We start from the raw sequence: 23,896 nt of genomic DNA, 5'->3' as shown, positions 1-23,896 counted from the left end.
CATCTCTCACCGTAGGCGCCATTACATCCCACGCAGTCAGCCGGGACCTCAGGACTTAGGGAACAAAGAAAGAACCGCCCCAGTAGCAGTTCAGCTGAAACAGGAACGTACAGTGCGTAGAGGAGTCGCAGAGAGTCACAGTCGAGCCCCGGGCAGCCACAGCGGCACTCACCTCTTCCCGCAGTTCGGTTATGATCTAGCGCGGGCAATAGATTCTGCCTCGCAGCATGCCATCCCCAGGATCAGGATTACCAACCAAAAAGCTTTAACATGCAGGCAGTAGGTCCGGCGCTGCGAGCGCACTCGATGTCTGCGGCAAGGTGGTTTCGGTTTCACCTCCGGGGCTCCGGACTGTCATGGCCGATCAGGGCCGTTGTTTATCGCCTGTGAGGCGGCCATGCTGCAACCTGAGGTCCTGGCTTATCCGGACTGAGGGCCGAAAGATTTCAGGACGACGTTTGCAAGCCATCTGGGGCGGTACGCAGACCGGAGTTACACGGTCGAGCTCCGCTACTGTTCATCTGCACGAAGCCACGGCTGGGGTGCAGGATCACGGGCAGGATATCACGGGAGACGAAGGTGAGCAGCGGAGCTGGGCGTCCGCGCGGCCATCTTGGCCGCCGTCCTGGCTCCTCCCATTTTTCCTATTTTTGAATGATTCTTGGGACTTTGAGTTGTGAAATATTAGACCATATTATCACACTTTGGACACAGTGGCAGAGAAATAACTATTTTTAATAAGTATGTATGGAATAAATCCTGTTTGCCAAAGCTATAGGGTAAAAGTGAGATTTTTTTTATAATAAATGAAGAGAAAGAATCTAAGCATGAAATGATATAGATATCTCTATAGTGTGATAAAGATGTAAGTTCAATGTCCAACTATAAGAGTCTAGGTTAAAAAATAGGTTTGGATGGTGGCTATCTAATTTTCGCTTTAACTTTCCATTATTTGTATACTGCCTTAGTACAAAGCAAAAAGGTACATTTGTTCAATCACTTACTTTCAAAATCAAAAGGTGAATATAACGTTTCTGTGATATATATTTTTTTCTCTTAGACCACTTGTCTTTCTTCCAAGTTTTTAAAGGATCACCAGAGAAGGGTAACTGGGAATAAATGGCAGATTGTTTGAGATAAGTTATTTGCAGTGATATTTCATCATAGCTTATCCTACAATCACAAAATGTGATATACCCATAGTGTCTCGTAGAATTTTAAACGTGATATCAATTCAAAAGCTATGCGCTATAGAAAAATGATATCCAAGCAGCGTTTCTACTGATCGAAATGGTAGATGTAATATCTTATATATCCAGAGTAGTATGGAAGCATAACTTTAGCCAAACTTACTTTTGGTAAAAAACTAATATATCCATAATAATATCATTTAATACCAATGGTAAATTGACATATACCTTAGATAAGATGGTGATGCCTCAAACGTGATATCGTTTCAAGAATTGTGACGTTTAGAAGAGCGGTATCCCAACGGCTATGTTGCTAGTAAAATAGATGGGCGTGATATCCTATGTATATAAAAAATAATATGAATGTCTAATTTAAACAATATCTACTGATGACAGCAACTTATGTAGCCATATTCGTATTCAGTAATAACAATAGGTTCACATATACCTTAAAAGACGTAGCGATGAACGTTGGTTATGGATAAAATTACTGCATTGAAAGTTTTAGTGTAGCCATCTTTAAACAGACCCTCCAGGATATCGCGATTTCGCGATTTGCCGCGAAATCGGCACTTTTATAAAAATGCCGCGATTTTTACAAAAGTGCCCGCGAAATCGGCACTTTTGTAGAAATCGCGGTATTTTTACAAAAGCTAAACCATGCCACATCCTGGGGGGTCTGACTGAGGGGCAGCAGCCGACGCCTGGGGGCCTGGGAAGAACATGTGCTACTTGACTCATTAGCACCCCCCTCACAGATGTTACACCAAGGAGGGCGGGGGAGGGGCCCAGCAGCCAGGCAGAGGTGTGAGATTCTAATGGAAGCGAGAAACAAGGCCGTGGGGAGCAGGTGCCCGTGCGCACAGGCAGGATGCAGGAGTCTCGGAGGGGAGGGTGTGGGGGAGGGACTGATGGAGCACAGAAACAACATCTTACGTGCACATCACGGCAAGGACAATGGAAACTTAGCAGGTATGAGATGGTGACACCCGGAACAGAGGCCTCATGACCATTCATTTTACAGTAAAAAAACAACAAAAAAAACATTGTGCCACAAAAGGTCTTGTCTCAAAATAGGAAAGGTGAGGTATTTGTCGAGGTGGAGGACAGGGTTAGAGAGTTCATTAAGGTTAAGTAAGGTCAGGGATCAGCCAGCGTAAGTGCAGAGGGAGGCATAAGGGGAGCTGCAAGGAATGATATTAGGATTAGGGTTCAGGTCAAGGATAAGGGTAGCATTTATTTAATTTGTAAAAAAATAAATAAACCAGTGCAAGGGCCCAAAATTGTTTTATGTAGCCTGCTGCCAGGGTTGGAGAATACCAAAGCTGCCTGATCTTGATTACACCTCGTGCCTCTTCATTCCACCGCCCTGCACTTTCTGTCTCTTTATCTCATGAATAAAGAGGCTATCTAGCCTTGATTCCACCTCATGCCTTTTTCTTCCACCACTACACTTCCTGTCTGTTTTTCTGAAGAATACTACGGGTGTCTAGTCTTCAATAAATCAATACCTCTTTCTTCCGCCACCCTACACTTTCTCTCTTTATCTGACTCTTAAATGTTCTTTTTCACCCCTTCTTTGCCATCTTGTGACTTCTTTCCTACTTTTCTCTTTATTCTTTCTCCATTTTGTATGAATGAAGAGGGTACACACGAAAGCGCAGGAAGAAATGGAACCACAGAGGCCTAGTCCAGGCACATTGAGCTGGCCTAGGCCCTGTGGCAATCATGTTTCCTGTTTATATTTAACTGTATGTATTACATAGCGCCAAAATGTCCCTGTCCGAGACGCAGGAAGCATATTAAAATAACAAAAAACAGGAGAGGCATTCACAGTACACATATAGCTGCAGAGAACCGAAAGTGCACCGTGCATAACGATGAGGCATAAGTAGGGCCGTGAGCCAAAGGGTGTGCATCACTGTGGACTCGGGTGAACTCTGCATTTGACATCTCGCTCGGTCACGCCATCACCTACTCCAGGTCTGGTTCAACAACAAGCAGAGCACACACTTCAAGAGACCAACGGTGCGGACTGTCCAATGACGTCACGCCCCTGGAATACTTCACCACTTCATTTCCCCACGACCAGCACCAGGATTTGACACGTTGAGAATTCCCAAACCATATCCAGAGATACACTTGAATATCTGTACATGCTTTTCGAGGGAAACAAATGGCTACATTGTAATTAAACCAAATATACATAGCTTAATGTTGTTAAATAACTAAAAGAGCTAAGATATCTGTGTTTGTTGTAGGAAATATGGGCAGATAAAATGCCGCAAAATTGCGGCTAAATTTCCATATTTGAGCCGCTAAATTTCCATTTTTGTGCCGCTAAATTTGCGAATGCATGCCGCTATATCCTGGGGGGTCTTGAGCGAGAATCTATGGGACAAGTAAACAAGGCAAAGGGTATTTTAAAAGTTAGGTTCTCTGGGTCGATTTACACTAAGGTGCCTAAGTTTAAGATCTCACCTGCATGATATCGCAAAGATTCCTGTAGCTGGGTTTCCGTGATGCAAAAGCCGTCAACCGTTTTCGGATAGAGTGATGAACCTATGTTTCAAAACTCGGGTCTACATGAATTTATTAGTAATTAATTCAAAACCGGTGTCGAAAGCTAAACGGGATAAATGGAGTCGCTGGCATTTCGACGTCATCAAAAAGCTCATTGATGTTACGATAATAGTTGGTATAGAGAAAGGACTTGTTTTAACGTTGAGCAGGTACTATTATCTAGGAAGCTATGCTCAATGGTGTTACGATAGTCGTAGGTATAGAGAGAGGACTTATTTTAATGTCGAGCAGGTACTGTTATCTAAGAAGCCAGCGATGATTTAAAATTAATGTATCACTGGCTGAAAGTTAATTCCAGAAAAGGAAAGATAAATTCAAATGTTGAAAATACTTTTTAAAGGCAATCTATAACAAACTATTTTATGTTGTAAACATGAAAAAAGGACTACAATTAGTCGCCATATTCAATGCTGAGCAGGTACTGTTATCTAAGAAGCCATGCTCAATGGTGTTGCGATAGTTGTTGGTATAGAGAGAGGACTTATTGTAATGTCGAGCAGGTGCTATTATCAAAGAAACCAGCGATAATTTATAATTAATGTATCACTGGCTGAAAGTTGAATCCAGAAAAGGAAAGATAAATTCACATGTTGAAAATACTTTTTGTATACTTGTTGTAAACATGAGGAGAGTACTACAGTTGGTCGTCATATTGAATGCGAAGAAAGCAAGATTGTAATATTTTAGTGAAATAGATTACCTATTAAAGGTAACTAGATATTGGAAATTTGTTTTTTCATTCGTATATATTTAGAGGATTAAATTAGACATGAAGTCTAGATCGTCCTATCATAAATATATATATATATATAGACAACGGATACTGGCAGTGAATAATTAAAGACATATGATTTAAATAATTGCATTCTCCCATGGTGCAAAGACAGGAAATCAGACACACTCTCCAGTCTGATTTGACCCAAGGTGACCATTACTAAGAGTGGGAGCTCTGCCACCAGGAGTCTGAAGGAAGAGCTCAAGACAATGACAGTTCATACTGCTTTTGGATCACCGCTTGCATGAAGTGGCCTTTCTCTCCCGTGAGACTGGCAAATTATTTGTGATCCAACTGCAAAGTGAAATTTCTTGGCAATCTCCATATAGCTCATTTAACAATCATTCCTTCTTTTTTGCTGACGGCAAATGCTGTATCACACACCAAGGAGCTCACACATGCAGACCAGTGAGATGAGTGGTTCGGATGCCTGGCATGCGTTATGTGAAGAACCACGGCTGTGAAAGTGGTGAGGCTACCTGGACACTGTCCCACCAAACCTGATGCCTGCATGCAATTTGCAAGCCACTGCAGAAGACTTTTTCCCATATGTAATGACTAGTGATGAAATGAGACACAATCTTGATCCACCCTTCAATTGACTGCCATAGTCCAAATTTCCAGGACAAAAAACATAGTAACAAGCCTTAGTTGATCTTTATAGAGAGGAACTGTAGTCAGAGAACTGAAATCAAAGATTATGGATGAGGGTCTGAAAAAAAGGAAAATCAAATGTCATATTCCCCAGTTATGATTAGTTGGAGCTCCAGCTTAACGGGAACATGGATGGGACAACACTGACAGATTATTTACAATTTAAAGATGGCCCACATCGATTCCACTGTCTTCTGAATTGAATTCCAGTTGGATATTTATTGAGGGTGGCGCTGGCGTTCACTTGGTGCTACACAACTTTGTGATGTGCCTGCAGGCTTCTATAATGGTAAGTTAATTTCTGTGATGATGTGCATCACTTTGCGCTGCTTTGTGCCATGCAATTAGCCACACAAATCTATAGCATAGTAAATAACGTGTGCATTCACAGGAGTACTTCGCTTAATAAGCCTTCTTAATGCTGACATCCATCCTGTTTCTAGCTAGTTTGGCGTGTGAAATTTCGGAATATGAGAACATGTATTCTCTACAGAATTAGAAAAACTCCTCTGCCCATTTGTAGGAGCTTATCATTTACATTAGAGAATACCACCTTTGGATTTAATAAGCATTGGTAAACCTAAAGCCTCTGATTTTTTGAGTATCAATTTGGAAAAATAACAAGCTAATTTTAACTCGGCAACTTCAATTGAGATTCTTAATCATGAATATCCCTCGGGCAAACAATGGTTTAAATGATTTTGAAATTAGGGCTCTCACGATGGTTCAGTGGTCCCTGGAGCACATCTAAAAGTGCCAAAGAAAACATTTTACAAAGCTAAGGTTTTTTCTACGGCGCCTTTATCAAATAATAATCCTTCATAACACTTCAGCAGGAAGAGGAGGAGCGTAGGGGCATGGTGGAAGCGTCACTGACATAAACTAAGCAAAGTCGATGGCAAGATCATAAATTGATATGAAGGTTATCAAATGACGTCACATTCGTGGCTGAGATTAAGCCCTTTATACCTGATAAGTGCATTTTTAGAGACCTATTTAGTAAGAGTTAGATAATACCTCCAAATTTAAACGACCCCAGCATTACAAAAGAGCTAAGACAGAAGCAGAGTGATGTCGAGAAATATCTGTGTGGTACATAATGTTCTCAGTACTTTTTGTTTGGGGGGAAAAGCAAATACATTTTATAAAAAACTATCCTTCACTTACTTAAAAAAAACCTCGGTAATAGTAATATATTTATTACGTTTAAATGATAGAACATCAGAAAACCTGCTGACATGTTTCAAATTTTAGAAGCTATTGATAGACGTTCACATTAAACCACTGAGCTGGAAAAAATATTTGGAATGTGTCAACTCCGGTAAAGGTCTTACAATTGAAATGCTTATTCGTTTCGTGTTTCTTAGCCAAAGTCTGATGCAATCAGGCGAAGATGTATTTGTCAGTAATAAAGTGCCTGGGATAAGCGCCATGTCTCATGGCTCACCTCACTGAGGTTGCTTAGCCAGCTCTCAGTACTCAGACAGAGCGTGCGTGCAGCAGCATCCTCATTAAACAAAGATTCTCCTTCAGTGCGGTTCAAAAATGTTTGCTTATTTAAACATAGACAAATCATAAACTACAATTTGATACATACCCATTCAGGATTTAAAATCATTTAAGGCCATTCAAAATCTAGCAAGAGCGCAGGTAACGTCTATATATTGCACTGAGATTAAAACAAATGACAGGTACATTCTTGAGCATACATTATACTACTTTAAAAAAAATTGTTTGGAAATATTGCGTCGCAGAGGTAAAAAAGACAATTCATCTTAAACAGTATGATCTGTAGAACACTTCTTTTGCAGGTCGTAGATTCACCTTCACTCACATTTATAGCTATCCAGCAGGAACTCCGAAGCAGCCAACACATTCCATAGAACCGGATGAAACACAGCTAAAATAGTTTGTTGGGAAATGTCCGATTGCACACCCAATTACACATAGGCCTGTTCGATCTAGCTGTAATGTAAAGACATACATCAACTTTTTATTCTTTGAAATAAATGAATTATCCACATCATCTACATTCACAATTTTGCATTCCACAACAGTTGCAATGAGGAGGAAAATATGCTAGGCACACAGCATAACATTCTCTATTTCAGAAATTGCTAAGTGAAGATGAGATCTACAACTATAACAATTTTGATATTAATGGATAATGTTTTTCTATTCCTGCCTTGTCTGTTAACCCCCTGCTGTTCTTCGTCTCCCCAGACCACACTGATATCCACTCTGCTAGGGATTTTTGAGGCCAAAAGAACTTGCCAACATTTCTCATCCATCACCCTCCAATAGTAAGAAACAAAGCGGCTTGAAGATGAGCCTTCTCCTCACCACTGACCGCCTGTGAAACTTTTAGCACCCAATCATCATTCATGTATTTAAAGAATCTCACTTCTGGTTTCTGTCCCGAAAATCTTTTGTTGCATGGATATCTGAAAACAGAACCTTCTGCTTCTAGTATTGAACAGTTTTGGCTTGTACCCTGCTGTGTTTCAATTCTGACAGGAGGGAACAGAACCCTTTTTATTTCCAGGTGGTCTCTAATACTAAATCATGGAACCTTTGGAATGATGTAAATATATATATATATTTTTTTATATATACAATAAAAAATTACAGAAATAAAAAAGAAAACTACATGAAGCTGTACATGGCCTTCAGTCACCTTGTCTTCAGCCAATAATCTTTCCTTAACCAGGTAATCTTGAAATACTCAATAATAACTACACATTCTGCTTGCCTGACTTTGCGTGCCGAGGCACGAAGGAGCGTTGCTATTGGCCGGGCACTGCCAGTCTCTTGATTCAGGACCTACTCTTTAATCGACCCAAAAGCTGTTGCTTTCTGCATCTTACAGGATGCCACCACTCAGTGATTATTGTGTCATGAAGTGTCTTGTTTTTTTGCTTTTCCTGTTATCTTTTCTATGTTTTGTCCACCTCTTTAAAAAGTTGCAATTAATGTTCATAGCACTCCCTTCCTTAGCGAGGCAATGTCACCTTCTGCAACACTGTCACCACATCTGAATCGCAATCCACTATGACTGGCACTGATATTAGTTCTGTCCTGTCAGTTAAATCACTCTGTAATGCTCCCCGAGTGCCCAATGTCACAGAAGCAGAAGAGGCTGAAAATGTTGAAATATTGAAGGCTTTTCTTCTCCCAGCCCGCCTTTGCTACAGCACCAGCATTTTGTCAGAAAGTTGATAAGTTTGCCCCCAGAGCCGTAAAACGAACAGCAGGAACACCTTCTTCATCTTCAAACTGCACTGTATACGTCTATTTATCTTCCTGCAGTGACATGAGTGGACGTAGTTTGTATATCTCCTGTTTCTCCCCTTTTTTAGGGAATTGATGACAAGAGGGGATGGTGTTAATCTGTGCCCACTCAGGGTCACAGAAATTAATGGACTTTAATAGCACCTTATTTTGGTGCTCATTTTACTCTCGGTTTCCAAAAAGATCGCCTTTCTTGTGTGTGGTTTTCTCCTTCGAAGCCGCAGCTCAGATGTGAGCTGGAGGGTAAAAAGATGGGCAGAAAGGTGAATGCAGCATTTAGACCCTGCTGCTACTGTGGCCATCCCACTGCAATGGTCCTAAATTTGTAGGGGCTCTATGATATTCTTATGAGCACGCCAGTGCGGCTCACATCCAGGGCTTCCCAAACACAAGACAGCTTAGTCTTGATTCCACCTCATGCGTCTTTCTTCCACCAGCTTACGTTCCTTCTCCCTATCTCTTGCAGGTTTTTTTTATCATCCTTGCTTCCTAACTTTGCCAATTGCCATAGTTTTCTTTCCACATCTTTCTCCCTTTTATACCTCTCTCTCTTGATTTGTCTCAAAGTTTGATACTAAAAATTAGTCCCAGTCCCCAAATATGAGTGCATGTGCCCAGTACCTGCAACAACTAGCAACAATTAGGCAGTACTCCACAAACTGTAGCAGACAAACAATTGGACTTTCCGGGGGATACACCTAATGCTTTCAGATGGTACAAGTCACACTGCCATTCTTGACAACACCTAGTCGCTTGCGTCACCACACGGCAAGTATCGAGTTACAATGCAGCATGAGCATTGCCAACTCCACAATTCACAAAAATCATCCATGTGGGTGAAGTCAATCAACCACAAGGGGTCATCATTGTCTGGGGTTTGGTCAATATCTATATGTATACAAACATAGTACCATTTGTAACCACAACATGCTGTTCCATTCCTACGGCAATGACACCCAGCTAAACATTCAGTTACAAGTTTAGCGAAGTTTGCATCCTTGGCTTAAGGGACATGTAAATATGAATTAATCTGGGTGGCATGCAATTAAAACTCAAAGGAGGATCGATTAAACAAAGGTAAAATTGAGATCATTTCTGGGATGTGAGCAGGGTTACAAAGATGCCACACTTCTGGAAATTATGATTAAATAGCAGTTAAAGAGCCTTGGCTTCCACCTGATTGTCCTACTTTCAATAATAATCCAAATAACACAACCTTATACAACATAATATAAAATATGCATACCTAAAAAATGATTAGCCTGGTCTCCCAGCATCTAAAGGCTTAGAATAAAAAGAAACACATATGGAAAGCTTTCATTGGGTGAGTGGAAGTGTTGTTGGTCTGGTGCAATCAAGGTTATCAAGGAACAATACGGTATCACATTTATTGTTAGGAATTGCCTTGCCTATTCATTTTAGGCTTTGTAGCAGATGAACGGAAGCGAAGTCGAGGACATGGAGTATGATACAAAGAGAACTCAATGTGTAGTTAACTAAGTAGAGCTCCTTCGATAATTGACTTAAGGCCGTGGCCTATGCTTTATACATCTGTAGTACTATCTGGTGCAAAATGCACACTATAGTGCATCAATTACTTATCACTATAGGTCATCAATTCTTATCAGTTCTTATCAGTTCTCTCTAGGTGATGAGCACAGTGAGGTAGTGCTTTGCACACCTGTTAGGGGTACAAAATCATAATTTGCACACCTGCTAGGGGTACAAAGTCATAAGTTATTTACCAGAGATAGAGACACTTCTTACATTGGGGTGGTGGGATATTTCATATTTCATAATCCACAGACCAGTTGTATTGGGTGGGGGTAGATAGAGGTATTTAATTGGGTTTGGTTTGTCAGATAGATTGGTTCATATCAGTAGAGGTATTCTGAGTTTGAAGATTCATGGTGGTCTGGACACTTCAAACGTTAGGGAAATGAATCAGGTCACAGAACCACTACATTGTATGACATGGAAATGACACATCGGTCTGGATCAGGCCTCAGGTGATGATGAGGTATCTGCATGATTCCCGTGTTAGACCCGCACCTATGTTTCTCCTGCTCCTAGACTTGAGAGGGTGCGCCACTTGGTGGACCTATGGACCGTTCCACACAGAGATTACTGGTGGCTTGTGGAGTAGGAGAAGCTGAGATGCTTAACTCTTTCTATACATAGAGGCTATGAGGAAATTCCACAAGAGCTGAACTCCTGGGGAAGTAGCTTTGCCCATTAAGATGGTGAGGACTGCCTTGTAAATGGAAAACGTCTCCCTCTCCAACACCCCTCCCCCCTAAGCTATAACATGAAGAAGTGACTGAAAGATGCTACAGCAGATGGTGGAGAGACAGGTCTATCCAAAGGTGAAAGATGTTGATCATATCTCCTGAAAGTATGCACAAGAAGGCGTGACGATTAAGGCTGCTGTAATTGAGAACAGGTTGGATGCCACATTAGTAAAAACTTCTGTTGGGTAAACTACAACACTGCAGAGTTCTACATGGTCAACTTAGTTCAGTCCACCAATGCTGAATGTGAAAGACAGGTTATCTTAGTCCTGCAGGACCCACCTAAATACATAGTTAAAGTTAACCCCCTGCTTTTGGGTTACTAACAGTCCCTGGAAAGGGATCAGAAGTACCGTTGTAACAGTAAACCTATTTTGCTCTTAACAGTATCACACACACTACTAAAAATAACAGACACTTTTGACTAAAAGTATTTATTATAACAGGTTGAACCTGTTTCTTTGTACATATAAAATAATCACAAGGGAGATCATAAAAACCGTAAGAAGGCATGTTGTAAACAATGAGAATAAAATGAAAATTTCTAACATGGTTTAAATGTGATCTAAAAGCCTGAAACCTACCTCTGTGCACTACCCTCTGAGACCATGTGGTAGGGCAACTTGCAGTCTAGAGTTTCTTAGGGAGAAGTAGCGCACTGCATACCTTGCTGACAGTCAGGCTGTCATGATCGGAAGAGTATTGAAGGAAATGTTCCCTGAGAAAGGAAAACATGTTCTGCAGTAACCACCTCCCTCAGGTACTCGGCTCTTATCAGTGTCAGGATAGGTGCATCATCATCTCTGAATGTCGGCAATAACCAAGATGGTCTTCAGATGGTATCTTGCAGTATAACCTCGGGCGAAGAACTTCTCTACCCCAGGGGATGAGTGGTGGTCCTTCAATACTAAACCTTATCAGGGAAAAAAACGTTGACCTAATTTCAGGAATGCTCTACATAGATTACAGGCACAAAAGAAAGGGTTCTAGGCATATCTTTAGGAAGATGGGGGCCAAGGGGTCCTCAATTCGAACTACACCTCTTAGATTAACTACCTAAGGATGTTTCTTGATGGCCATGACATATTGATAAGAGAACGCTTGTTCCAGACTCACCAGGAGTTATATCTGGGTCCTTATCAAATGACTTGACATATTTGGTAGATCTGAGAGAGTAAGAGCAGATGACATTTATGTTAATATTGCTTATAACAGATATGACAGTGTTGACAGAATTTGGGAGGAGTGTTGTCCGAGATGGAGTTAGAGGCCTGACCTCAATGGAGGCAGAACTTAGGGACTTTACATCACTGCAGTGGGTAAAACTGCACTTCAGATAAAATGGACTCTGGAGGCAGAAGCATTTGTAGCCGATGAGCAAGAGGTCAATGACTCTGCAATCAGTTTTTGACAGTGCGGTGTAACTTCTATTGTGAAGGTCAAAAATAGGCGGACTGAGGCCAAAACAGTTCAAATTAAGCCTTTTTGGCGACAGAGATGGAATTGGATGTAGGCCTCCATATGATGTGCTTCAGAAAGACACTTTGCCCACAAAAAGAAAATGTAATATCGAAGATATTTTTGGTAGGTACTACTGACTGCGGGGTCTCCTCCGCTATGGCATAGAAGGGTTATCCCCCTGACAGCACCCTCAAAAATGCAAAAAATAAAACAGGTTTTAAGCCCATTTTTTTATCATGTTTTTGTTTTTCTGAGTCGAGTCTTGAGGGCGGGACCAGGGTGTGGTATGTACTCCCTTCAGTGCGCATGTGGGTTTGGTCAGCTGTCTCAGGACGGTCAATCACACACTGTAGCGGTCTCCAACCTGAGCTGCGTTGCCGGGTTGGAGATGGCAGGCACAGGCTCCCAGTTTCACTGGGAGTGCAAACCGAGGGCGCTCAGGCCATTCCTGATGCTCCTCTCAAATGAAAGAGCGCGATGTGGCTGGCTGAAGGTAAGTTATTTTTTCCTTTTTTCCTTATTGTAGTCCGCTGTCGTCCCCCTGACCCCGCCACTCTGCCCTGACACCAGCCGCCACTGGCTACTGACCTTCCCGGAAGACTTAAGCAGGAACATGTTCTGAGGTGGGCAACCAGGTAAGGGGCGGACTGTTTCAGGGTTAGAGACTGTTCCTGTTCCTCTACTCAAGACAGATTAAAGTTGCCAACCAGAGTAACTTGCAAGTAGCTGAGAATGGACGTTTTTGACCAGAGTTTCCCAGACAGTGTTGATTTGCCCTGAAACATTCAGGGGGCTGTTGGTGACAAAGTTTCAGCATTTGTACAGGCAAGTTTACCTCGGATTACCCAGGAACACCAAAAGCAAAAAGTCTCCCAAATGATCCCAGTTAATATTGGAGGTCTCATGATGGGTTACTGGGAAAGTTTGTTTGTTGTTGATGGTTTAAATAACAGATGTGTAGTGGCCCTGAATGTGTTGATTTCTCTGCCCCAAAGTAAAGAGCCCTGCACACGAAGGAATGTTATGATACTTTGACATCACTAGAGATCATTATGTAACCCCACTATTCCGCATTGCATAACCCCAAGAGCATACCTTTTACCCCTGCACTCCTAAATTCCGATTTACAGCTGCCTGCACCTTGTGACCATGGCCTGGCCGATATGCAGGTTTTGAGTTTAGATTGATATCGTTTGATGTCTAAAGTCATTTTTTCCGAGCTTTTGTGTGCCAGATTACCAGTATATATATTCAAATTTCTGTAACACCTAATAAACAATAAAAAAACAAGTTGAATGCAATCAAGAGGGTCCTGGATGCATATTTTTCAGAGGCACAGACCCAATCTTGGCAACAAATATCAGTTTATCAAGCGACGCATTTATAAATAGCTTGCACATCTAGCTGGACACCAGGAGATAGACAGGGCTGTTATGCGGTTCTAACTGGGCTCTTAGATGGACAGCAGTCTTGATCATCAGTATGCCCATCATATCATGTAATAAAACTTAGAACGTGAGGATCTGAGCACCTTTAGTTTGTAAGCACATGACGGTATGCAAATTGTATGGGGATACATTAATGCAGTAATCTGATGGCCTAGACAGATTTAAAAGCCAAGGAATGGTTATGGTCCTACTGGTGAGATGAAATGTTTTGATGTCATGGATCTGTGGTGCCATTTTCAGAACCTATCCGGCAATAAATTTTTTTTCTTAGTTTATTTTGGATCCCTGGTCCAAGACCTGTGCGGGCCTTGCCACAAGGAACCGCCATAGTATAAATGGCTGCACAGTAAAGACCGATGACACACTATATGACGGAAAGGGCTGCTGGTACCGAGTACTGCAAAAGTTCAGGCCATCTCCTGGGAAAACTGAAGCTGCGACCTGCAGGTTGGAAATAAGCACCAAGACCTGCCCACTCGTGCACCATGGACTCCGGAGGACGTTGATACGACTTCTCTGCGTCGTTGAGACCTGGTCAGGAGCACGAGGATCAAGCCCCTCTCCCTGTGTTGGGAAAACCTGAATTTACAATGCCAGCGTAAGCCAGGGTCACCTACGATTGCTGTTGAAGCCGGGCACACTGCTCAGAAGAGGGCCTGCGCCTGCCAGGTGCTGCTGTGCGTCCTGCGTGCAGATCAAATTAACTGCGCAGGACATGAGCTTTGCAAGTGCCCTTGGTCAGGCACCCAATTAAACGCTGGATGCTTCCTTGCTGTTGGAATGGGTAAGACTTGATACGGGCCCGTTGGGTCCAGGGAACCCACTGCTAAAGGTGGCACTTTTTCTAAGAGGTAGAGTGGACTTTCGAGCAAGGCCTACTAGTGAGCGTTCCCAGGATGCGGCGACCAGTGAATAGGGAATGACCCGACCACATTACAGGGGCGAGGGGGGAAGGGATTTGCCAGTCAAACACAAGAGCCCCGACCTCAAGGGGATTGTATTATTGCTTACGAATGTCATTATACTTCTTTGAATGCACAAAGTTAGAAATAAAATACTTATTTTAATATAAAAACAAGTATTTGACTGACATTGAAATATTTGACATTACTTAGTGTACTTTGAGTTATGAGTTGCGTTCACAAACCTATGTCTACAGTTCCTACCCCCCACGAGGTAGCCTTTGACTGCTTGTTAACAGCTACCACTGAAAGTAAAGTGCAGATGGGGTACTTGGCACAGTTGCTCAGGATCCATAGTAGGTTGTGTCCCAAGACATCAGGTGTAAAATGCCTCAACCACCACAAGTGGGCCCAGAAACCTCTGCATGCCCTGTGGCCTTTTTAAGGGGTTCTGACAAATCCCTTAAGCCTTATCCCAAACAATTCTATAGTGAGTCACCATGCAACCAAAGCAGAAAGCAGCATGTTCACAGCAAGACCAGATGCTTCCAGTCAACTGGTAAGATCGCTTGACCATCTTCCAGTTCACTAATGTGTGCATATATTTGGGAGGGGGAGACATGGAACTTTACTACCAAACCTCATCCATCTGAAATGCACTTCCTATACATCTCTAACAATATGAAACACATAAGAGAAAAACAGTAGTTACATAACCCTGTGTGGAGCAGAGTCACCTATTCTGCTCAGCCTAAGGATCCACCACAACTCCTGCTTTGTCATAAAATTGTTGTCTGTACGTTTCTGTCATCCTTTCTATCTTCTATGGTTTAAATCCTTCATCACTCTAAAGTGGTACCTAAAGACACAAGTCCTAAAGAAATAAACACAAATTAATACAATTTATGAATATGTTATGCAAGACATGTCACCATGTGTGGATATACCTACTAAGCACAGGAAAAGCCTAGTATCTTAGAAATAATCCAATGGAGTGGCTTCATGCTAAATGTATTAATATAATGAAAATTCCTTAACACTATCCCATATAGTGTTTAATTCAGACCAACCTTAATAGGACCAATGCTTTTACTGAAATGTACTTTAATAGAATACTTTCGGCAGAATGCAAATAGTAATAAAATGGAATCCTAAGTAAATTACACTTTAGCTAGTTGGGAGAAAAGCTTTCTGCATGAATTCTAATTGTAGTTGTAATTGTATTTATATAGCGCTTACTACCCCTGATGAGGTGTTAAAGCACTTTTTGGTGAGTAGCACGCTACTCCGGAACCCAAAGTAGATTAGTGATGAATACTTGCTCACGCTAGATGGGGGCAAGAAGCATATATTTATCCACATATCCATCTGCTGCGGGGAACAAGTGCCTCACTGTTTCTAACAAACATTGATAAAGCCAATAAGATTAGCTTTTCTACAGTAAAAAGCTTTTCTCTGTTGAATATGAACATCATACATGATGTTACATAAGAAAAAGCAACTTCTCAATACGGCAAGTCATGCTTCTCAGTATGCTACAGAGTGCTGCTAGTTAGGATATTGGTTGTTACTTACTATGCCACAGAGATACTCTGTGTGCTACAATTGCTGGTCAATATGTCAGCGGTGCTACTCAGTTTAGCCCAAGGAGTCTGCTCAATATGCCATAGTTTTCGGCTCAAAATATCTGAGGTTATGCTTGATATATCAGGGTGCTGCTCAGTAAGCTAGGAGTACTGCTCAGTATGCCAAGTTTGCTTCTCAGTATGCCAGGTTTACTGCTCAATATTCCAGATTTGCTGCTCAGTATGCCAGATTTACTGCTCCGTATGCCAGGTTGTCTCATTATGTCAAGTTTGCTGCTCAGTATGCCAGGTCTGCTGCTCAGTATGCCAGGTTTTCTGTTCAGTTCAGTTGATTGGCCTGAAGAAACATAAACTAATGAAATCCGGCCACACCCTGGAAAAGCGGCCTCTTTTTACATCCAGACCTTACCATAAAATCACCTCCGATGCCCTGAGGACAGAGCTCACCTCACATCCCTTCTCCACTAGTGGTAATATAGAGGATGACGCCGTCAACCATGAGAACTGGATAAAGCAATGTATCTGGACACTTGCTCCTCAGATCTCAAGACCTTGTAAACCAACAAGACAATCATCACCGTGGTTTAATGAAGCCCTGAGAAAATGCAAGAGTTCTTGAAAATGCTTGGAAAGAGCGTGGAGGATATTTTTAAGCGCAGGGAGTAAAGAAATATATAAAAAGGCGCTGAAAACTTATCACAATAGAATCATCGAGGAAAAGAAAACTTTTGTTTCAGCTAAAATCGAGGCCTCCAGGAACAATAGCAAGGACATTTTTAATATTGTGAAGTACTACTCCACCATTGCAGCGGTTACGAAATGCACCATGTTGGAAAACTGGATTAGCCAGATAGCGTCTTTCTTCTATGAGAAAATCTCTGGTATCCAAATATCACTTTCAGATCCTTTGTACCCCTTACCCACACTGCGACAAAAAATGCCTTCTCCCAGTTTCCATCAATGACTTTAGAGCAATTTTTGAAGATAATGAAAAATGTTAAATCTGGTTCCCCCTCCGACCCATGCCCTGCAAAAATACTAGCTACCGTAGCTGAGATTATTAACCCGGAGGTGAATGAGGTTTTGAACCTTTCACTGAGCAGTGGCCAGGTCCCCTCCAATTAGAAGAGGGCCAAAATCCTTCCAATGTTAAAAAAGCCATCCGTGGATCCTACAATAACATCTAACTACAGACCCATATCCCTCCTGCCTTTCCTTGCCAATTCGACAGAAAAACATGTGAACGCAGTGACCACTGAGTTCGTAGAAACCAACAACCTCTTCCACACGAGCCAATCTGGTTCCCGGGCTCATTTTAGCACGGAGACGGCCCTACTCGAGATCTCAGAATCCGTCAAAGAGGCTCTCGACGCAGGAGGGATGGCGGCTCTGATCCTGCTGGCTTTATCTGCAGCTTTCGACACCGTGCACCATGGCCGACTCCTAAATAGATTGGGGCAGTGCGGCCTCGGTGGCATAGTGTTTAAGTGGTACTCCTCCTTTTTGGAGTATAGAAGCCGAGAGGTTTAGCGGCCTGCATTCCCCCCCTTAAAAGTCGGAGTACCTCAGGGCTCTATCTTGAGCCTGTTGTTGTTCAATTTGTATTTGGCCCCCCTCGCCCTTCTGGCAGAAGCCTGTGGTGCAACAATCATATCCTATGCTGACAATACTCAGCTGTTGTTCACCTGTAAAAAGGGCGAGGATCTTGATGGAGAGAAGATCAATAAATGCCTAAGGGAAGTGTTTGCCTGGGTTAGACTGAACCAGCGACAATGAAATCCGGAGAAATTTGAAGTTATTCTTTTCGGCTCTTTCATCCAAGATGCATGGAAACAATATTGGCCGTCTAATATATCACCCACTCAGGCATCAGCAGGAGTAGTGAAAAACCTAGGAGTAAGGATGGATGACTCTCTTTCCATGAAATCCCAAGTTGAGTCGGTAACAGGTACATGCTATGTCATTTTGAAAATGCTTCAGACATTTCTTCCCCTCCTGCCACTCTCCCACAGAAAGACAGTGGTCCAAGCCCTCATCACTTCGAGACTGGACTATGTAAATGTCCTATATCTGGGTCTCCCGGAATATTTACTAAATAAACTCCACGTCATCCAAAACGTGGCAGCGAGGACCATTCTTATGTTGGGTCCGAAAGTTCGTATTTCCTCCCAACTGAATAACTCACATTGGCTACCCATTCGCTGCAAAATCCATTTCAAGGCTCTTGTAGTGGCCTTTAAAGCGTTACATGGCACAGGGGCACACTATATCAGGAAAAGAGTAACTTTTTATACACCCGGTAGAAACCTAAGATCGTCACACCAACATCGGATTACTGTGCCCAAATTCGCTCATTCTCGCAGACGGGACCGCACCTTTCAGGTGCAGGTGGCCCGCATTTGGAATAGGATGCCATAACACTCAGACGGACGACCGATTTGTTGATATTTAGGAAACAACTTAAAACTTGGCTTTTCCAACAATAATCTTTCAGTTGAGTCGGCCGTGGAAGTTGCTTCCCGCACGTACTGCCTTAGCGCCGGGACAATCTGTTGAGGAGGTGCGCGCTCTACAAGTATTAAATAACATAACATAACAGTATGCCAGGTTTTCTCATGCCAGGTTTCCTGCTCATTCTGCCAGGTTTGCTTATCATTATGCCAGGTGTGCTCCTCATTATGCCAGATTTGTTGCTCAGCATACCAGGTTTGCTGTTCATTAGGCCAGGTTTAATGCTCACTATGCCAGCTTCTCGTATTATGCCACATTTTCTGCTAAGTATGCCAGTGGTACTGCCCAATATGCCTTAGGGTGCAGAAACATACATACACACAAGCATAAATATAACAAATAAGCACACACAGGTGCCTACACAAAGACAAGAACATGATGACCCACAGAAATAAACACAGACTCCTTGACAGAAGGACAATCTGCTATCAATGTGTATTTCTTCCTCATGACCTCCAAGCCACACTAGCAATCTTGCTTCCACCACGTCGACCTCCAAAGAATTCTGCCACCTCAGATTCACCCTCCTGATCTTCAAACAGCACCTGACCACCTTACATCTACCCTGTCAACCGTGAAAACACATCTGGCCAACTCACTTTCTTAGAGCCCTGGTGCCATCCTTAGAACCATGCCCATCAACCCTGCTAACTTTTGAGACAACTCACATCCACCCTGCCTGCCTTTGAGACACAACTTGCATCCATCCTGCTGGCCTCTGTGTCACAACTCACAACCACCCTACCAACCTCACAACTGTACCATGCTTACATCATATCCAGAATAGTCAGTGAAGATTTGTCATCTATAGCATTTTGAAAACGTCCCTTTGTCACCCAGAACCTTTCTTGTGCAGAGCTGTATGGGTCCATAAACTCCTCAGTAGCACCTTCAGAAGAAGCGTCGAAGTGAAAAGTAGTGCACAGGGCTGTAACTCACAACCTTACCAAGGAACTTTACCATTAATATGAAAGTGCAACACATCAGGTACGTAGCGCTTTATCCTTTGCAACAGCTCTTTAGCTAGCAACACTATGTACTCTCGAGCTGAAGGGAGGCATCTGGGGCTGAACAGTCTTCAGTCCTTGATACAACAAGTGAATAATAAAGTGTACCGTGGTTTTTCATCCTTATATTTGCAGTAACCCCTTGGTCTTCTATTTTCTATCTTTTGAAGAGCAAAGAAGGAGGCACTTTGAACTTTCTTGCTGTAAATCATTATGGGCACTAATGGTAAAACATAAATGCTGGGAAGTTAATAGAAAGTTGAACTTTGGAATTTTTTTCTGCCCTAAGCTTGCTCTCTCCAGCCTAAGACACTGTTACAAGATCAGTTGCAGTCAATTTGGGTACTAGTCCATGTAATTTTGATTGTGCAAATGGTTTGGTTGAATAAACGCTAGTGGAAGCAATATGTGCGTAGGAATAAGCACCAGTTAGACAAAGACACCATTACAATGAGAAGGCAGGAAGCTGTGAGCTCCTTGTAATACTAGTCTGAACCCTCAAAGCACTCTAACATAAATAAGTGCTTCACTTACTAAGCATGAAAAGATATTACACACTCAGTTTGTTTCAGTTTGAAAAACTTTATTCGGTTTGCATGACACAACCATAAAAGCAATAATAAATACAGTAACATTTACATAAAATCATCATAATTCAATTATTAGTTACCCTACTGTGGTAGGAGAAGTTAACTGCGCATTCCATATATTAACCCACAATATAGTACACCGAAAGGACAACATTATTTAATAAATACTAAAAATAATTCAATCACTCATGTACAAATTAGTTGCCGCAAATTAAGTAAATATTACAATAAAGTGCATAATGCTAGGAGGTACTTTAGCTAAAGCTTTGAACATTATTCATTAAAGTGACATGTGCCTGAGTAAACGTTTGGATTCTTATAATACATTGTAAACATTTCCCCCCACAATAAAGTGTCTTGTGCTTTATCAAGAAATAATCATAACTAGAAATTGCAATAGTTATGGTATTATAGATTTCCTAAGTGTTCTACATTTCAGTATGTAGAGAGCAACCCGAAAGCAAATATCTATATTTTCGAGGGCACATATTAAGTTCATTGCATCTGCTGTAGTACGAACATTACATTTTAAAAAGATGGGCTTCAAATAAAATTTCCTTTAAAATGTATAGAATTTACAAAAAAGAAGATATTACACTCTCAAAGATCACGCTCACCTGACCCAAGCAGCAATGCTAAACACAAACTTATACACATATAAAATACACACACCAAAGACAACGCATGTTCCACTAATTTCTCCAGATTGTCTTTCGGCTTTTAATTTTTAAAGTGACAGCAAGTTTGAGCGACAACAACAAACTCACGTGCCTTGCCACATAACCATACATCGCAATACAAATTATGGCTAAGAACACAGTGGCAGAGATTAAAAACAGACACCCTTCAATAAGCACTCTTCTTCATTAATATATGATAATGCAGTAGCCCTCCCCTCTCCAAGGTCTGATAAAAGGGATGTTTCCGACTCTTGTTCTTCCAGCCGTCAGACAACAACGGATACGTCCGTATATATTTCTTAAAGGCATTTATAAGAGGCTGTTTAAATTTATGAAAGCTGACCATTTCCTAAGACCACCGTGGCTATGACGAACTTACCAAATTTCTGTAAGTATCCAGTGACAACCTAGGCAATACTTTAATTAAAACAAATTTAAAAGAGAAAGTAACATTTGTGTGTAAATACAGCACTGTTTCCTTTAAGGAAAATGGGTTTCAACAAAAGCTTACCTTATTGAAATGCGATCACAGATATGGTGGTCTGCATAGCCTAGCAGGCCTCCATCCTTGTGATGGCCTCTAATTGAAGCGAGTTGCAATTTGAAAAGTCTCTCATTAATATTCATGAGGTAGGTCAACTTACGAACCACTCTGAATCAGAATTTTATGAGTGGATCTATTATAACATAGATCAATTTGTAAAACTGTTTATCTCCACCTCCTAACATTCTCGTCCCAGTCATCTACCTTTGAGTTGATCCGACCTCATCCATAGGACCAACACCAGGAATTAGGAGTCGACATAACATATTCCCACCCATTAAGGATGGAAAAGGTTATGGCCGAATAGGACATGTTAAAACGCAAACATTTAGAACGCATGTTTTTACAACACGGTTTTCACATCTCAACATCCATTACAACGTATGCCATCACAAGGCATTTTTAGAAACAACATTTACAACCCATTCCATTACAACACATACTATTACAACGCATACCATTACAACACATAATACTTTTAGGGCAACAGTAAAGTGTTGGATCGTGTAGGGGTAAAAATTCCCACTCCTGTGAATGCAACGGTAGGGTAAGTGTTGGATAGTGTAGGGGTAAAAAATACTATTCCGACTCCAGTGTGTGCAACAGTAGTGTAAGTGTTGGATAGTGTAGGGGTAAAAATTACTATTCCCATGTACCCCAGAACCCATACCCACCATAAAACTTTTAAAAAATTCCCATTACTCACCTTATAATGCGCTGTAATGGCATGCGTTGCAGCGACATACATTTTAATGGCTGCTTTGTAAAGGATGTTGCATTGTAACAGTCGCATTGTAAAGGTAGTGCATTGTAATGACTATATTGTAATGGATGTTTCCCGTTATGGCCAAGCCCACCCCTCTTCCTGATTTTTTCCTGACATATGACTGAAACTAGGGTGCTAGGAGAAGGATCTCTGCTAGGCATAGGTGACAGATCAGATCTTGCCTTTCTGAGCTTTGCCAGGACAGGCCTGCCGGTATGTGGCAGTCCTACTGGTTGCAGTTTGTGTCTGTGACTTCTGGGTGAGTTGGGAATTGATGGGGCACGTCTAACATTTTGAAAAAAATCTTCCTACCTCATGCCAGGTACTGTATGGGTCACCGTAGGTGGCAGCGCAATCAGTACTGTCTTTATACGGATATTCAATTTCTAACATGAACATGCAATATACATGCTTGCGGAGGATCAGTGTCACAGAGCGGGGCTTGCCCAAAACAGGGAGCAATTAGTGCCCATGCCACAACTTCCAATTCATTTCTGCGCCCTCTCAGAGTATATGAAAAGGTGCTCGATAAAGGTAAGAGGTCTTTTAAACTCTTGCGGTAGTTTCTTTGTTATTATTAGTATTTGGCATTTTTATTTCTGGATTTACCACAAATGTGGTCTGGCATCATAAGAAACACCTCAAGAAATCCAGACATCTAGATTCCTCCTATGAAGATTTGCGATTTATACTCAGAAAACGATCCAGGAGATTGTTTGACACTGAGGATCTTTCTTTTGAGTCGAAAGCCACAAAAATTCTTCTTGATTCTTAAGTGGATATACATGAAGGCCCAACGAAATCAGATAAATGACATAAGGCTATTTCCTCTTTTCCTCTTTCATAATTGTTGATGATGAGGAGGAGGAAGTATCCCAGATGTCACATTTAAAAAGTCAAATAAAGTGATAAGGAGATTTTACCTGAAGTCCACTCCAAAATAAAATCAAATATGGGATTTCAACAGTGCCACATGCCTTCAAATTAATAGAACCTTTTCTACAGCAGTTCATAATATCTCATTCTCCAGTCTTCCCAATTCATCAACCTGTCTTGGATGAGGTAATGAAAAGATCCAGGCAGAATCATAATGCCTCGCTTCATGTCGAACCTTTGTCCATTGGAGGATGTTATCAAGACATTTCCTGAATCTGTATCAGTTGATTCATTCCTTTCCAGTCTAGGGGGTCATGCATCAATGGCAGAGGAGAATATAATCAAAGACCCTACAGATTAAGCACTGAAGAAAGCTTATGCAGGGGCCAATTTAGTGATGCATGCTGGAATTTATAAAGCGTATATAAGACAATCAACGGTTTATGGTTTCTACCAATTTTTTAAAGCTGTTCAAGAGAGGGAAGAATGTTCTTCTCTTATTGAGCGTCTAGAAAAGCATGTTTTATACAACATTTCATACAATGTTGTGAAAGCAGCAGCTTTATCAGAAGGTGCAACAACTGCTGCAAATAGAAATGGTTTTCTAACAGACTGGAACCCTGATTATGCACAGAAGAATGTGGTCCTCAGAATGTCGTTTGAGGGTGTTAAACTGTTTAGTCCTGAATTGGATGAGTAGCCTTACCGCATCGTCATAGAGAAAAACACTCTTCTTCATCT

General features: G+C 41.6%; 1 protein-coding gene across 1 annotated transcript in view; it reads right to left on the bottom strand.

Annotated features, from left to right (window-relative positions):
• LOC147731073 (uncharacterized) overlaps nucleotides 1-23,896 on the bottom strand; it is a 77,976-nt gene that overhangs the window by 1,800 nt on the left and 52,280 nt on the right. Inside the window, exon 4 of the mRNA XM_086954141.1 lies at nucleotides 7,037-7,167. Within this exon, the coding sequence (XP_086810267.1) occupies nucleotides 7,164-7,167 (4 nt within the window). The 3' untranslated portion in view covers nucleotides 7,037-7,163. The remainder of the gene's footprint in view (nucleotides 1-7,036; nucleotides 7,168-23,896) is intronic.

This window comes from Lissotriton vulgaris, chromosome 2_1 (assembly GCF_964263255.1).
Source record: "Lissotriton vulgaris chromosome 2_1, aLisVul1.2, whole genome shotgun sequence".
In the NCBI taxonomy this organism is placed as follows: domain Eukaryota; kingdom Metazoa; phylum Chordata; class Amphibia; order Caudata; family Salamandridae; genus Lissotriton; species Lissotriton vulgaris.
The sequence above is the reverse complement of the archived record's forward strand: the minus strand, read 5'-3'. Positions and strand labels throughout refer to the sequence as shown.